The 18,596-nt window shown below is 37.1% G+C and overlaps 1 protein-coding gene across 5 annotated transcripts in view; it reads left to right on the forward strand.

The window, feature by feature from the left end:
* Window positions 1–18,596, forward strand: part of Aoah (acyloxyacyl hydrolase) — a 199,903-nt gene that overhangs the window by 17,598 nt on the left and 163,709 nt on the right. For all 5 annotated transcript variants that reach the window (XM_063233961.1, XM_063233963.1, XM_063233962.1 and 2 more), the window contains exon 2: window positions 2,043–2,138. In XM_063233961.1, coding sequence (XP_063090031.1) covers window positions 2,043–2,138 — 96 coding nt within the window. The remainder of the gene's footprint in view (window positions 1–2,042; window positions 2,139–18,596) is intronic.

An 18,596-nucleotide genomic window follows, 5' to 3' on the forward strand; every position in this document is an offset into this window, starting at 1 on the left:
TAATTTTCTTAATTTACTCTTTGATCTTTATATTTTCCTTCCCTGTGCTAGGTTTAGGTTTGCAGTGTTCCTGTTTTTCTACTAGTAGTTTTCTAGTTAGAGGTGCTTCACTGTTATTTGGGCTTGCTCTGTTTTTCTATTTTGAGCATTCACAGTGAAAACCTTCCCTGTTAGTATTCTATTCATCGTGTCCTATAGTTCTGTGTATTGTGCTGGAATTATTTTTGATTTTAGAATTTGTTTAGCTTCCTTCCTTTATTTCTTCTGTGACCTACTGAGTGGTTAGGAGTGTGTTATTTAATGTCCTGGTGTTTGTAAAACTTCTATGTTTTTGTTTTGTTTGGTTGCAATTGAGTTCTGGTTTCAGTGTTCTGTGATCTGATAGCATATGTGGAATGCTTTCATTATTTTGTATTTATTTAAGCAGGCATTATGGACAAATATGTCTATCTTGGAGAAAGTTTTGTGTGCTCTGAGAAGAATGTATATTCTGTTACAATAGGGCACAACACTATAGATATCTATTAAGTCTATGTGTTCAAATATGTGGTTCAGCTCTGATATTTCTTTGTTAGTTTTTTGCTTTCTTGATCTATTTGTAAAAACTAATATTGAGGCCACCTGTGATTGTGTCGCTGTTTATTAGATCTTTTATGTTCAGTAGTGTTTGTTTTATGAAATTAGGTGCACTGGTATTCATTGCATATATATTTATAGTTGCTATTTCATCCTGTTGAATTGTTACATTAACTAACATGTAATGACCTTCTTTGCCTTTTCTGGTAATATTTTAGCTTGAAGTTCATAGAAATGCCAGGTTGCACTGTTTGCATTTGGTATGAGGTATCAGGGTCTTGGTGTGAGTTTGATTTTGATGAAGTGTACACAAATGAGGTCTTCAACTCCTTGAGAAGATGGACAATAATGAATCCACAGCTGGATCAAGCATTTGGAACTTCCTGTATTCATAAACTTTCTACTGAACTTCTGCATGATGGAGCTTCTTCCTTTGCCTTTTTATAAATCTGTGACAAGTGCTTACTTCTTTTATCTCAACAGGCTATAACGACTTCCTCTCACATACTTACAGAAATTTGTATAGAGAAAAGTACTCCTTACCTTTGGAAAACAGACATGGGCTTTCCCATCTATTCCATAGGTCAAAGCATAAATAGAAACTTCTGGAAATTTCAGCCTACCAGTCTGTGCATGCAAATTTATCACATACCAAATGAGGTGAAGGAATATATTCCCAATGTAATCCAAATTTCCTTTTAGACTTACTGTATTGGTACTTGTTTTCAATAATATGCTTTGTAGTTTGAGGTAAAATAATATTTTACCATTTGAAGTGATTTCAAAGACACATGCCATTGAATTATTTTTGCATTGAATCATCATAAATGTCTGTATGGGAAATACATCACTTCTTGCTTTATAAGGAGGAAACCAAGGTTCAGGAAGGCTGGATAGTCAGTCCAAAGTTACAAGGTCAGTGAGTGACCATGGTGAGTCTTTCAGAAATTTTCCACCACAGACTGTTCCAAAATTAAAAATCTAACCCTGGGTCACAGGAATTTATGTGTGATGGGAATGATCCTATTCATAATTAAGCCAAATACTGCTGAAGGGAAGAAAAATGGAGAAAATAAAAGCTAGTATCTAGCTCCTATTCTGAATAGGTTACTTTATTTGCACTATCCCGTTTAAACATCCTCGCTTCCTCCCACATGACTAAGAAGATATAGAAATCAAGGAAAACTAAATTATTCCCCTTTAAATCTAAATTATCCCTAACAAGATCACAAGTCACAAAATTGGCTTGACTACCCACTTTCTGACCCCAAAAATCCACAATCCTCTCATAGACCTTTCCATTCCATGACAATTTATGCACACAGAAGATTCTTAAAGGCAAAGGCAAAGAAAAGCTTGTTTTGATGAGGCTTTTGTCATCAAAAATATATGCACACTTTCTTTCCCTGACACCCTAACCCAGCTTCCTGTGAGGCATTACTCACCTGTGTTTCTGCTCCTTGTAGGGTGTGTGCTGGTGCTGTCTGTGATCACACAACTGGCTCAAGTTCACAACTCTACAGTGGAGGCCTCAATGGAGAGACTGTGTGGCTACTTGCCTGGTAAGTAAGTGTGGAGGGGTCTTGCTGTTTTTGCTTTTTCTCTCACTCTTGAGTCGCCATGAGTGTGTCTCTACCCATATGTGTCTATGGGACAAATTGGATTGTCTTATTTCTGTGAGTTGATATTCAAAGACACTCATAGAAATTAAAATAAAAATAGAACTCTAGGAAGTTTCTCCCTTTCATTTTCCATCATGGCAGTTAAGGAATGAAATGTTGAATGGCCAATTGTCAATTTATGAGTCCCATTAATAATGATTTGACAACAGGTGATCAGACACCTTAAATACCAAGAAGTCAGAATAATGAATAATATCAACAATTTTGTATTGACTTTTATATGCATACCTATGAACACAGACCTTAAAATTGTAAAGACAACTGATCTCAAAATCCCAAACTGGAAAAAATCTGCAACATTTCATTGGCATCAACTGGATTTCAACAAAGTCCTTTATCCATCCTTCAAAAGAAGAAAATGATCAGTGGCTCAAAAAAGTTATACAATTGTTTCTCAGCCTTAAGAGAAGGAAAAATCTCTTTCCTTTATAGAACACCATTGCATGAACAAGTGGTAATGAATAAACATTCTGAGAGTCAAGTTTTCTTTCACTTACTGCTAGTTCATCCTACATTATGCTTTCTGTTAAATAAGGTGGTCGTACTAATGGCTATGGTATCTTTGATTTACATAGTACACTGTGCCAATGGCACCAAAGAATTTTCAGAGTTTATTACATGCAGAATGCCCTCACAAGATACAGTGTTCAGAATTTTAAAATAAAGACAGGATGAAGAAATACATGTGGTAAATAAATGTATGAAAAAAAATGTTCAACATCACTGGTCAATTGAGAAATGAAAATTAACACCAAGATTCCATCTCACTCCAGAAAGAATGGCCAACATCATGAAATCAGTCAATAACAACTGCTGGAGAGGCTGTTGGGAAAAAGGAATGCTTCTTCATTATTGATGGGAGTATACATAGATTGAGCCACCATTGAGGAAATCAGTGTGGAGACTTCAAAAAATTAGGACTTGAGGTCCCATTCGTGTGCACCCATGTTTATAGCAGCACAATTTTTAACAGCTAAATCTTGGAAACAATCCAAATACCCATCAATCATGGAATGGATAAAAAACGTGCTATTTTTATGCAATGGAGTCTTATCAGCTATAAAGAAGGATAAACTCAAGGCTTTTATAGGTAAATGGATGCAACTTGAGACCATACTCATAAGTGAAATAAACCAGATTCACATGTGTGAATATAGTATTGTCTCCCCAGTACAAAAAATTGAAAGAGTAAATAAAATCCAAAATGTACAATAGATATTGTAAAAGAGAAAGAAACCACTCAAAAGGAGCAAACAACTGGGATAGGGGAAAGGGGAAAATAAAGAAGGAAAAAGATCACACACACATACACAAGATAGATAACTATACTACTAATGTCTTTCATCAAAAAGATTGGTTTGTGCTTTCATTGTCTATTTTTTCATGCCTATGCCTTGTAATCTGTCAACTATTTTGAAGATAACTATACACAATATATGAACCATTGTTAATTTTGTTTTGAAATTTTTTATCACTGTTTTTATTCATTTTTCATTTTTAAATTAAAAAAGACTAAAACAAGATCATATGCAAGCACTTGTGTTTACAACATTTCAGATCGACCCATTGTTAAGATTTTAACATATTTACATCAAACCTTTCTTTTAGGAAAGTAAAACATAGCATATAAATTTAAGACATTTTTGATTTTTTTTACCGAAGCTCCATTTCCCTTCCTCTTCCCTATAAGGAATAACTCACTTGAATTTAATGACTATTGCTCTTGTCAAATTGTGTACAAATTGTATAAATCCATAAACTATATCATTTTGTTTCATCAGTGATGCCTTTAGCCTTTTATGGGCAAAACAAATGTAGAAAACCATAAAGCTATTAAAATGTGAACATTCTTGGAAACATAGCCCAAGTCAAGAAATAACAGACAAGTGGTCTCCCCTGAAGGTCCACATGCCCTATGCTATCACAGGCCTCTCTGAGCCCCACCCCAATTGAAGAATGTCTTGAATTTTATGATAATTTCTTATGTGCACTTTATATTTTTACCACCCTCGTGGTGAACATCCCTAGATACCAGTCTCACCCAGTTTTTGCAATTTCAATGTGCTTTTAAATCTATTTTAATATAGAACTTTCTTTTATATCCTCCTCTTTTCTATATAGTTTAGCTATGGAGTTTGACCTGCAGAGTTGCTCACAGTCCACAGTCTAGACAGTGCTGATTACATCCTCATGGTATAAGTGACGTTCTTTGCTCTATATTTCCTGAACATTAATAGCTGGATCCAGATCCTTGTTTAAACTTGTATAATTACTTTGACAAGATTATATAATCTCTCTCTCCCTCTCTCCCTCTCTGGTTTTTACCTGCTATTGGTGCTCAGTGATAACATTTATTAAATTATTGGGAGGTACAAAATTAGAATATTCCAGTTTATCACTTTTTATTTAATAGATTTTTTATCATCATTCCAAAATAATCAACTGGTTTTCTAAACATGAATGAACTCATGAATTTAAGCATACAGAAGGAGCTTTGGTGGGCTGCCGTTACTATTCTCTTGATGTTCCAATGACCCCATCTTTGAGAGACTCCTTAGTTTGAGTCCTATGTGGCTGTGGCCTTGAACAGGAACCCTCAGAAACTGAAGTAGCAAGGTGTACCAGCCCTGATTTGTATTTTTCGAGTCCCATCAGTCATTTCTCCTAGAAACCCTGGTTTCTTTTAGTGAGAAATACTATTTCAAGGTGACCATCTGAGTGCTTAAGGATGCTTGTTGCTACTGATTTGTCATTCTCTCTAGGTCTTCTTTATGAGCAGTGAAATACATGTATATACATTTACAGGTAAAAATTTTTAAGATAAAATATCTGCATTAGTTAGATTTCTTTGCAGGAACATAATATTTGACACTCACAATTTATAGGGGGAGAGGTTGATTTGGCTCACAGTATAGGGATTTAGTCCATGGTTGGCTGCCTATGGGGAAGAAACATTACAGTAGAAGGGTCAACTCATAGAAGCCAGGGAGCAGAGAAAGAAAGGTGGAACTGCAGAAAGAGATAAATTCTCCAAAAGTATGTCCCCAGTGACCCACTGCCTCTGACAAGACCCCATCTCCTAACAGCAGGTTTAGCCATGAACTCATCAATGTGGTCAACTTACCGATGAGTATAGTGCCTCCATAATCCAATCATCTTCCATAATCCAACCTCTGAACACATGAGATTGGAGAGTGGATTCTAATTCTAAAGTATAACAGTATCCAATGAACTCATACTGACACATCAAGTTCAAACATGCAACTATCTATAGAATGTTTAAAAATCTCTTCAATATTGTATCTGTGTCACTTTTCTGTAGTCATAATTTCCAAGGACAGGTTGATTGATCAAATTAAAATGTCCAGTGCTTACTGATTTACCTATTTCTCCTTAGACACATACCAATGTCAGATTATCAGCCCTAATACTATCATCACTGGCATATTCCATAACTATTGAGAACAACTGAAACAATTCTTTGCATATGCATTTCCTGTTTCTCCACCAATTTAAATCTTGGATCCCTGTTATCTGAGCATATAGCAGTTACACAGACTATCCAGGCCCTTTCATCCTCATTTAGTCTTGGCTCCTCCAGAAAGTGAATGAATGTTTTCCCCCACCCTTGAGAAGATGTCCCTCCACTGAAGAAGTCTGAATTTCATGCCTTAGAAAGGGCTGGAACCATATTCCCTGAATCCTGCATGTAGATAGCAGAGCATCTGTGTCCTTCTTCTTTAAAGTCAGCATTTTATAAGACATAAACTCTTGGCACATAACTTCTTTCCCCAAACAGTTTAAATATCTTACTAAAAACCTAATGATAATTAATGTTTTTCCATACCAGTTGCTTGCTTCTTTTGCCTTGAAATGCAATGGATATTCTTCTCTTTTGGTTCCCATAAGAATTAGTTACTTAACTAGAAAATGTACAGTGTTAATTTTTGTTTGTTGATATTTTCAGGCATACAGCATGCTCTCTCAATATGTGGTTCCAACTATATATCTTCTACTTTCAGGAAAGATTTTAGTATTTCCTCAGTTCCTTTGATATGGTTTTCTTCTTCTGGAATTCCTATTATCTATACATTGATTTTCTTCATTGCTTGTCTTCGACAGAGTATTCTGTTTATCTCTTGGATACCTTTTATTTCATAGTCTACAACTTTGTATTTTGTGGTACTGGAGACTGGAGTTAGGGGCTGTTACGGGTTAAGAACTGGTGATCAACTTAATGCCAGCTGGATTACATCAGCATGGCACTGAGTAAAGATGCTCCACCTGAGGAAAGTTGCCAGGATAAATAGGTGGAGAAGAAGGGAGGTGTTCAAGGGTTGAGGCATTAAGGAGGCATTGTGGGTTCTCCTACGAGTTGCTGTCTGAGCTGTTGGTTCTCCTGGAGAAGCTTTGGTCCTCACATCTAGCATTGCTTCCTGGCTCCAGAGGGGAAGACATGTGCTGCTTGGTCTCCAGGATGAACTCGTCACGCTGCTTCCTGGCATGTACCTGACTGTGCTTGCTGTCAGAGGAGCTCGGGGCCTCCATGTCGCTGAAAACAGCTGTTCAGGATAGCCCTGGTCTTTGTTGTGAGTGTTACTTCTCGGCTCCAGCATAGAACCCTCATCCCACTAGCACAGCTCCTTCATCCTGCTGGCATGGACTTTCTGGCTTCCACCGCTGACGTTTGGGTCTTCCTGGCATGGATCCGTAAAAGAGACTGGCGTGAGTCCTTCTTGTGGGCTCTGGACCTTCAGTTGGATTCATGGGAGGCACTGTCCTGAGCTCTGGGTTTTTATCTGGACTCATGTGGGACATTGCTGTGGGGTTTAGGCTCTTGACTAAATAATCCATGTCTTTGGTGTTGCAGATAGATTTCCTGCATTTTCCTGTGTTAACTTCCGGTGACCATTATAAAAATATTATAAACTCCATGTCCGAATCCTAGTTGTTCTCTGTGTACAACCCCTGACTACAACAGGGGCCTCTGCTCTTAGCTACATCTTTATCCTTTTTATTTCAAAACAGGGTTTAGCCCATGCTGGGCTAGAACTTTTGATCCCAGTGTGTCACCATACCTACTTCTCATTTACTTTTAAATCTTAAAATTATTCCTTCTCTTACCTTGTATTTCTCTTACATCATCTATTATTTTTACTTGTTTTTGTGTCCATTGCAGTTTAAACTTTATTTCTTTGATAATTTTTATTCTTCTCCGAGTTCTTTCGTTCCACAGCTGAGTTTTTCTAATTCCGATTTCTGCTGTTCTTTCGTGTCTCATATCATGTTATTAACGCCTCTTAGCTCATTTTAGAATAATGTTATGTTTTAATCTTTTTTGGCATGACTTGCTGGCATGCTTTTGCTATCTGTAGGGATGCTATTCTGTTCCTTATTCTTTTCTTCTTATAATAACTATGTATGGGAATTGACCTAGATACATTTCTGTTGTTCATTTTTATGTGAAATTAGTTTTCAAAAACTCTTAGAAAGAGGTGGCTCAGGTTAGCTTTGCCGAATGCACAGAGCTCCTTCTTTTGTTGTTTCTGTGTCATGTTTAAAAATATAGGTTAGCTTGCTTTCTGAGATTCTCTGACTGTTCTCCACTGCCCACTGTTATCTGAAATTCCTTTATGCTTTATTTCTGTCCAGCTTAATTTTGATCCAAACCCAGCAGTTTCTCCTCAGTGTGGGCCCTGGAAGGAAGCTTGGAAGGGTCATTTTCTAGAGCTTGCAGACGAGTCTGGTCCTTTAGTGTTGCTGACCTTAAAGCCCTGGGACCCTCCTGTCATTGCTGTGGGTAAAACCCCTACCAACCTCAGCTCCTGTGCTCTCATAGTCTCACTGCACACTGCTAATACCTGGCAGCTCTGAGAAGAATCTTCTCTTTTCTTGGGGTTACCTGAATTCACTGCTTTCCTATCCTTTTTCTGGTACAGATATTGATAGCTGCAAGAATTACGGTTATAATAGCGGGTCCACATTCTCACCTAAGAGGACACTGGGGTCCGAGTTCTGCTGTTATTATTTATACCCTGTGGAATTTTGGTTAGGATTTACATCCTAAATGTCCACCAAAAGCTCATGTGTTGGAGGCATGTTCCCCAGCTCATGGCACAACTGGGAAGCAGTTAAAACTTTAGGGTGGGACCTCATTGGAAGAATTACGTCATTGGAGTTGCGGCCAAGAAAAGTATACTGGAGCCCTGGAATCTTCTGTGTTTCTGCTTCCCAGCTGCCATGAGGTGAGCTGCTTTGCTGAACTAGATGCTCCCACCATGATGTTCCACTTTACCTAAGGCCTGAAAGCAGTGAAGCTGGCTAACAGTGGACTGAAACCAAGAACTTTCCACGTTTAGGTCATTTCTCTTAGATATTTTGTGATCATGATACAAAGCTGACTATGATTTATCCAAGTATCCCGTGTGTGTGTGTGTGTGTGTGTGTGTGTGTGTGTGTGTGTGTGCATGTGCATATGTCTATATTTAAACAGATTTTAGAACTCTGCTTGCATCCATCGTCTCTCCATAATTCTCCCTTACAAAAGCTTTAATTTTCTAACAATTGTTTTTGGTGTGTGCTGCTCTGCAACTTCCTTTGTTCACCCAATATTAAGTTTGTAAGCTCTATGCATGTTAAGGCGCATACACCAGCCTCCTAAATTACTCTACAGTCTCATCCATACCAACGCCCTGTATCTCACAGCTTTATTCCCTATTACTGGACATTCATAGTCTATGATAAATCCTACTGCTGTGTTCTAGCTATGGCTTGAGTGTGGCCCCCAAACATTCAAGTGCTTGGATCCTAATCTCCAGTACAGCAGTGCTGAGGTGGTGGAATCTTTGAGAAGCAGAGTCCAGTACAAGGCAATGAGGTCATGGCAGACATCACCCTGCAATGGGGTTATGCTGGTCTTGTGGAAAGTGTTTGTTCCTCAGACGGTAAATTGTTAGAAAAAAGAGCAAGTTCACAGGTATGGCAGTGCATACTTTGTAGTTCCAGCTGCTTTGGAGGTTGAGGCAAGAGGATCATTTTAGCCCATGAGTTTTAAGATCAGCCCAGACAACATGGCTGGAGCCTGTCTCAAGAAAAATACAAGGCCTGGCCTCTGAATCTCCGCTGCTGCCAGTCTCACGACGTGACAGCTCTCTCCCTTCTGCACATGCTTTTCTGTCATATTGTGATGTTACCATTCCACATAAACCTCTCTTCTTTATTCAAATACTCAGCCTCAGGTAGTTTGTTAAGGCAACATAAAATGAATTAATTCCCTTCCTTTATATTTTTACATGTCTACATCAGAGAAAGAAGGGAAATATTACTAAAACTTCACAAAAGGGAAAAACGTGAATTACAGACCCAATTAGCATTAAGTGTTTCTGTTGGTTGCCCGTCTCTACGTAACAGACCACACTGACAAATGTAACCACTTTTGTGAGCCTGTATCTTGAGCCTGGTTCTCTTGTATCTTGAGCCTGATTCTCTCTTTTTTAAATGCAATTGTGTTGTCCAAAGGCAAAAGACTAAGCACAAACCCTATTTCTTAGTTTATTACCTCTTCCTTATATATTAGCAAAATGTAAAACAACTTAGAACAAAATTATTGATGTCCAAGGAACCATGATGGCACTTTTAGCCTGAAACAGGAAGTGTCAAAGTTAACTCAGAGGAAATCAGAAAATGTGAGATTCTTATAAAAATGGAATTAGTAACTCACCAAGGAAAGGAAACAAGGTAGCTGGTTTTCAATTGGTGGGCTGCCTTTTCAATTGAAGCAGTTTATTTAGTTTAATGAAGTGATGTTTTACTTCTAGATGGAAACCGAGAACTTACTTGAGATTAAAGGATCATTCAACTTAACAGTCATAGAGGCAGGCAGGCATAACTATACCCATTTTATGGGTGGAGAAGACTGCATGGAGTGCAGAAACAAATATCATGAGACAAACAGTAGATTGTTTCTAGCTGAGTATTTCTCCTAGAACATAACAGTCCTGGTCCACAGTGCTGACCCGAACCCATGTAGCTTTGTGTCTGGTCCACAAAGATAATGGAGAATAGAAGAAAGCGAAATTATGCACAATGACAGCTAATTACTTTAAAAATTATTTTAAAGATCCATTTGTCTCTAAAGCTAAACAATAATAAATCACAGAAACTTTGCTTGCAAGACCTTTTTTGAGGATAATCACTCAGTAAAACACATTGCCCTCTGTTATGCCTAGGAATCATTTTTTTGTTTTGTTTTTCCAAATTCTGCAAAGCATTTCTGACCTTCAGTTTCACCTACTATTTTTGCCTGTGGCTCTCATTAGTAAACACCTTTGAAGAATCTTAGAAGGGCTCATGGAAAAATGGTTAATGGAATCACACTCAGTAGGGGTCAACAGAATCTATGCCCTGCATATCTTAGTAGAATTTCACTTTCTTGGGTCACCTGTGCAGAAAGCTTATCTTTGTGCAATGTGGTAGTTTAAAATTACACTGGTGGCAGGAGGAAGGCACCTCACGGAGCCTAGAATATGTATTATGTGGTTAATTGGTCTCGCTGTGCATCAAGTTTCTCATTAATAGTAATATATAAAACACCTGCTCTACCCAAGGTAGATAGGGCATCAGGTAAAATGTCCTCACATGTGGAGATGTGCACTACCAGTAACACTGACTCCTGGAGCAAAACTTCAATCTCAGCTGAACTACTTACTATGCCTGGGATCTTAAACTCTCTACACCTTAGTTTTTTGCCCATAGAACAAAGATAAAAATGAACATTTTCTCAAATGTTTCTAATAAGAAAAGAATTAACAGTAAACATGAAGATGACTTACAAAGTGAAATGTCCTACAAAGTGAAATATGCACATATTTGTGTGTACACATAATATATGGTGCTCAGCTGATCTTTTTCACCCGCTTTTGCCCATTGGAATGGCTGAATTTTATTTTTTCTTGTCATTTAAAGTCTGATCCTTTAGATCTGTAAAAACTAAACTCTCATGCCTTCCTGGGCACAGTCATACCTCCATGGCACAGTCTTCACCTAGGATAGTGGTTCCATCTATTTTCTGCAGCTAGAATAGAATAGCACAGGTAGGGTAATTTATATTTTTCTTAGTGAAAATTATTTTATTGTTTCATTTTAGGTATGCATATGATCACATTTGTTATACGGAATTTGTACCTGTATGTGATACAACTCGATTCTCTTTATCCCCATCCTCCTTCCCTCCCTTTGACAACTCTTCCCCTCCTTATTTACAGAAGATTTGTTCCATTTTTCTTTCTTTTTTCGTCATTTTTAATTTTTTGTTTCTTTCCTTTCTTTACCTGTTCACCAGTTGATGAACATTTAGAATGTTTCCAAGAGTCAGCTATTATAAATTATGCTGCTACAAACATGGTTGTGCATATATTGCTATGGTATTATGCTTTAAATTCTTTTGGGAAGCTACCAAAAAAGGAATATACCTGGGTAACATGAGACCTCTAACCCTAGTTTTCTGGAGAATCTCCACACTGATTTCTAGAGTGGTGACACCAGCCTACATTCCCACCGACAGTGAAGAAGAGTACTTTTTCACACAGCCCCACCAGCATTTGTTATTGGCTAATTTCTTGAGAATGGTTATTCTTTCTGGGGTTAGTTGGAATCTCAGTGTTATTTTAATTTGCATTTTGTGAATCACAAATGATAGTGAACATTTTTCATATATTTATTTCCCATTTCTGTTTAGTCATCTGAGAACTGTCTTGTGATTTCAGACATCCATTTTTAGATTGGATCTTTAACTTTGGGGAATTTTTTTAGCTCATTATATAGTCTAGATAGTAATCTTTTGTCTGAGGATCTGACAAAAAGGTTTTCCCACACTGTGGGTTGTTTCTTCACTCTGTCAGTAGTTTCTGTTGCTGTGCAAAAGCTTTTTAATAAGATAAGATCCAGTTGTTGATCTTTTTTGAGACCTCATGTGTGATTGGGGTTTTGTTCACAAAGTCTTTGTCTACACTATTGTCTTCAAGAGTTCTACCTATTCAATCTTCAAGCAGTTGTAGTGTTTCTGTTTTAGTATTTAGATCTTTGATCCATTCCCAATCTAGTTCACTGCATTGTGAAATATCTGGGTATAATTTTAATCTTTGGCACATGGAAGTTAAGTTTTTTCAGCACCATTTATTAAACAGGCTGTCTTCCAGTGAATGTGTTTGGAACCTTTGTCAAAGATAAGGTGGCTAAGTGTGTTTTGGAGTTGTTTCTGAATCTTCTAATCCATTCCATTTATTCTCAGGTCTGTTTTTTTCCAGTGCCATGCTGTTTTTATCATAGTAGCTTTGCAGTATAATTTCAAGTCAGGGATTGTGATGTCCCCTGTCTTGCATTTGTTGCTAAGAATTGCCTTTGTTATTCTAGGTCTCTTCTGGTTCCAAATGAATTTTAGGAATGTTTTCTCTAATTCTGTGAGATATGCTGTTTTGCACTTGATTGGGACTTCAATAAATCTGTGTAACAATTTTGAAAGTATGGATATTGTCATTATATTGGTACTTCTTACACAAGAGCAAGGGATATCTTTCCAGTTTCCGATATACTTTTCAACTTCCTTTTCCAAAATACTATAGTTTTCCATACAGAGGTCTTTTGTTAGATTCCCAAGTATTTCATTATCTTGGATGCTATTATGAAAAGTTATTTTCCCAAATTCTCTCTCTGTAAGTTTTCTATTCATTTACACAAAGCCTACTGATTTTTGAGCACTGACTTTGTATCCAACTCTACTGCTGAAATTGGTTATTAAATCTAGAAGCTTTTTGATGGAGTTCTTGGGGTCTTCTGTGTAGAGTATCATGTCATCCATGAATGATAATAATTTAACTTCTTCCTTTTCTATCTTTATTCCTTTTATTTCTTTCTCTTGTGTAATAGCTCTAAGGTTTGAGAATTGTGCTCAGTAAGAGCAGAAAAAGTAAATATTCTTGTTTTGTTCATGATTTTAGAATGATAGCTATCAGTTTTTGCCCATTTACTGATTTTGGCTGTTGGTTCATCATAGATGGCCTTCAGCAGACTGAGATAAAAACCATCTATTTCAATTTTCTGGAGGGTTTTTATCACGAGTAGATATTGGATTTTATTGAATACTTTTCCTGAATCTATTGAGATGAGCATATAGTTTTTATCCTTGGCTCTGTTAACATAATGTGTCACATTTATTGATTTATGTACGTTGAACCATCCCTGCATATCTGGAATATATCCTACTTGGTCACAGTGTTCAATCTTCTTGATGATTCTTGCATTCTGTTTGTAAATATCTTATTGAGAAGTTTTGCATCTGAATTCATTAGGGAGATTCACCTATAGTTCTCTTTCTTAGTTCAATCCTTCTCTGGTTTTGGTGTCAGGGTAATGTTTGCTTCCAGGAATAAATTTGGGAATATTGCTTCCCTTTCAATTTCATTAAGAAGTTTAAGAAGTAGGAGTATTAGGTCTTCTCTAAATTTGTTGTAGAATTCAGTGTGAATCCATCAGAGCCTGGACTTCTCATTGTTGCTAGGTTTTTAATTACACTTTCAGTATCATTGATTGATATTGGTTCATTGAAAATTTTTATATCTTCTTGATTCGGCTTTGGTAATTCATATTTATCTATGAATCTGCCTATTTATTCTGCATTTTTCTATCATTAAAATATAAGTTGGTCATTCAAGAAATACAAATTAAAAACAGCACTGAGATTCCCTCTCACTGCAGAAAGAATGGACAATGTCACAAAATCAACCAATAACATTGATGGAGGGGCTGTTCGGAGTGTTGGTGGGAGTGTAGACTGGTGGAAATCAGTGTAAAACTAAGATTAGACGTCCCATTTGACCTAGCTATTCTTTTTGTGGGTATTCACCCAAAAGAATTAAAAGCATTATACCATAGCAATAGATGTGCACCCATGTTTATAGAAACACAATTTGTAATAGCCAGATCTTGGAAATGACCCAAATGCCCATCAACCATGGAATGGATGGAAAAGATTTGGTGTTTTTATACAATGGAATACCACTCAGCTATAAAGAAGGATAAACTCAAGGCTTTTATAGGTAAATGGATGTAATTTGAGACCATACTGGTAAGTGAAATAAATCAGACTCGCATGTGTAAATACTGAATTGTCTCCATAGTGTAAAAAACTTAAAGTGTAATTTTAGATCCAAAAGGCACAATAGATATTGTGAAAGGGATAAAAACTGCTCAAAGGGAAGAAAACAGCTGACAGGTAAAAGGAGAAAACAACAAAGGGAAAAGAAAAAATACAACTATGTATATTTATATTATATATATGTATACACATACATATAGACACAAGATAACTAAGATAATTATAATACTAATTCTATTGGTTCAAGATAATTGTAGTGCTAATTCTATTTAGCTCATATTGTTTGGTTGATTTTACATGCCTATATCTGGTAATTTGAGCTACCCTTTTGAAGATAACAATATGCAGCATAACAACCATTGTTAAATTCCTATCATCTTGTCTTGAAATCTTATATCACTATTGTTTTGAGAGGTTGCTTTTGTTTGTTTGTTTGTTTTTCACTGTTTTTGAATTTTATACTCTATAAAATTATAATAATAAAAGAATGCAAGTTCTCAAAGTAGATATAGATAATCTTTGAGATTTCTACAGGATCCTTTGTAGTTTCACCCTTTTAATTCCTAATTACAAGAATTTGAGTACTTTCTTTCCTCTTCTTGGTAAAGTTGCCAAAGGACTTGTTGGTTTTATTTAATCTTTTAAAGAACTAAATCTTCAATTCAAGGATTCTTTTTTTTTTTTTTTTTTTTGTCTTTTTCATTTTTATCGGTACCAGGGATTGAACTCACAACTGCCTGCTTGCAAGACAGGTGCTTACGCTGCTGAGCTAAATCCCCAGCCCCAATTCAAGGATTCTTTGTATTGTTTTCTTACTCCTCATTGCATTAGCTTCTGTTCTAATTTTTATAATTTCCTCCCTTGTATGTGTTTGTGTTTGACTTGCTCTTCTTTTAGTAGAAGCTTCGGGTTCAAACTTAAATTGTTTTTTGGGCTCTTTCTGTTTTCCTGATATGGGTATTCCCTGCTGTAAATTTTTCTTATAGAACTGCTTTCCTTATGTCCCATATTCCAGTGTGTCGTATTGACATTATCATTTAATTGTAGGAACTGTCTAATTTCGATTTTAATTTTGTCTTTGGTCTGCTGGTTGCTCAGGAGGGTGTTATTTAATGTCCATGTGTTTATGAAGTTTCTGAGGTTTCTTTTGCCATTGATTTCCAATTTCATTGTGATATGGTCCGATAATATGCATGGCATAATTCCAATTCCTTTACATTTACTTAAGCATGTTCTTTGAGCTAGTATTTTGGAAAACATCCTGTGTGCAGCTGAAAAGATGTGCTCTGATGTTGTAGAAAAGAACACTCTGTAGGCATCTGCTAAATTCATTTCTTTAAAAGTTTGGTTCAGCTCCTGAGTGTTGGGATTACAGCAGGGCACCACCACGCCTGGCTTGCTCTGTCTATTCTTCACCTTGTCTACTCAGTGCTCCATGAATCGTGAGGATATCCAGGTTGGTCAGTAGAAAAAGGCTCTATTTGTCCATTTTGAGCAAAGATGGTGGATAGATAACAGCAGGTTACAAAGGCTCCCTGAGATAGTCAATTTAGAATTCAACATAATACAGCGTGGGGACTCCCGAGCAGAGGGAGATGAATTCTCTCATCCCAAGAAGAAACTAAGGTGAGAAGAACCAATCAAACATACAGTCCCAATGCTACTACTGGAATAGCTAAAGGTTCAGTGCTCCACTGCAGTGCCTGAATTCATGGGGCAGTGACTTAAGGAGCAGTCCGAAATCCCGCTGCTTTGAATCGCTGGAGGCACAGTCACACTGAGATCGGGGGTCAGCGAGCGGAACGGAGAGCTGAGCTAGCAAGGAATCTGCATTGACCTGTGGTGAATGATGGGAATAAAACTGTTCCACAGAAAAAAGGGCTCCAACAGATGACATTCTGTGACCAGGAAGGACTGGCAAGAATAAGGAGCAGCAGTGACTTCAGTCAGTTGTTCCCTTCCCGAATGGGATTGGTGGAGTGAACTAATCCTGGGTCACATGACCTGGCTGAGACCCAATAGGTTATCTGAAATCAATTCCCTATAGCGCCAGCATACACTAACACAGTGAAGGCCTCAGCAGATTGACTGATGAAAGGGGCAGCATATGCTGCCCCTGTTTGCAACTCACTAACACACTGTAGTGGGCAGGATCACCTAGCCAGCATGCTTTAGAAGAATTGTAACCAACAGAGAAAGAAACTGGGGCCTCCTGGAAGAAACAAAAAAGATGGGAAGAGGAAGCAACAAGAAAAATTACCCAGATCCCAACCCTGAGAACATTGACCCAGGACAGGTAAATACAAAGGAGAATAAGGACAGCAAATATGCAATATCAGACACAGCACCAGTGAACATAAAGAGATATCTTCAGGACCCCATAGATGAGTTCAAAAGTGAAATATTTAGCCAAGTAAAGCAAGATATAGGAAGGTTAATAAAAGAGATGCTAAGCACCCTTCAAAAAGACACAGATAGAAGAATGGAGGAACTCAAACAAAGGAGAGAACCATTTGATGAAGAATATAAAGAAATTATAGAATACATGAAGCAGATTCAAAGAGATTACCAGGAAATTTAAAACTCTATGGAAAGATGGCAAAACTGCTTGAAAGAAACTAAGGATAGATTATCCAAACTGGAGGACAGGTTTGCAATGTGGGATTATGGAAAGGAAAAATTTTTTAAAATAACAAGGAAACAACCAGTAACAATACAAAGACTAGAAGACGACAAGAGGATCTATAACTTGAGAATAAAGAATGTGAATGAAAAAGCAGGGGTACAAACAAAGGAACTACAAAGGCTATTTACAGAAATAATTAAAGAAAACTTCCCAAACATAGGAAAAGGAAGTAATATTTAGATGTATGAGGCATACAGAGCTCCAGCCACCTGCAACCAAAACAGAGCTACATCCAGGCATACAATAATGAAGATCCCAGAAATTCAATACAAGAACAGAATATTAAAAGCTGTTAGGGACAAGAAACAGATCACCTATAAAGGAAGGCCCATCCGAATAATGGCGACTTCTCCATACAAACCATCAGTAAGAGCCTGGAGCAAAATAGTCCAAGCCCTGAAAGAAAATAACCTCCAGCCCAAATTGATGTACCCTGATAAAAGTCTCTCTAGAAATTAATGGAGAAACAAGATGCTTCCAAGACAAAGAGGAACTTGAGAAATTCGCAACCACCAATCCAACTCTACAGAGAATACTGCAGAGCATTCTAGAAAGAGAGAAAAATACTAGGATTCCAGGAACAGTGGCAGAGAGGCCTCAATGAGTGGAGCAGAAAACAGAATGAAGACAAGCAGACAACTGATGGCAAAAAAAGAGCACAACAGAAATGAGGCAGAGAAGGTTCGTTATAATCTCTAATATAGATTGTCTTGATACACTAAATTAAAAAAAAAAAGAACCACACGTAGAGTAGATCAGGAAGTAGGATCCACCGAGATGCTATTTATAGGAAATATAATTAACATGAAAAAGAGTACATGGACTGAGAATCAAATATGAGAAAACAATGCTCTATGTGACAGAGAACCAGAGAGTAATAGGGGCAACTAGACCAGAATTTGTGGATAGGTTGGAAAAACAAGTTTTAATAGGTAAAGGAGTACAATTAAAGATCAAGTCCAGCAGAGAGAAGATTTGGAAACACTTAGGTAAAAAGATTCCCCCTCACCAATTTAAAACCAAGGGTCCTGGTTAGACCCAAAAATGCACAGTGTAACTTGGGGAAGTGAAAGGGGAGAGTCTTTAAAAAGATGGATGAAGATATTGTTAATAATGTATCAGGATTTAAAACCCACATTACTCACACCACTCTGCTTATATAGATTTTATTCTGTTCCAGTTTGTCTATTCGCATTAGATTTGAGGGCACAGACAGCTATCCCAAAAACATCAGGATATAGCACAGTAATCATCTTTAATTTCCTATTACCTTAATATGCAGCCCTGTATGACTTATACTGTTTGATCATGACTGGTCTCAGTTAAATCTGGTTTTTTTGATTGCTGTTTGGTATTGACAAATTTTATTTAAAACTGATATGACTGATAGTATCAAGTCTGAAAATATAGGCAACTATACTGAAGATGACAAGACTCACTACAATACACATTCTGGTTTGATTACTGCATGTTTTTTTAAGTTTTGTACTAAATACAAAGT

Source organism: Cavia porcellus, unplaced genomic scaffold (assembly GCF_034190915.1).
Source record: "Cavia porcellus strain 051 isolate PalLab524CR breed Dunkin Hartley unplaced genomic scaffold, mCavPor4.1 scaffold_23, whole genome shotgun sequence".
NCBI lineage: Eukaryota > Metazoa > Chordata > Mammalia > Rodentia > Caviidae > Cavia > Cavia porcellus.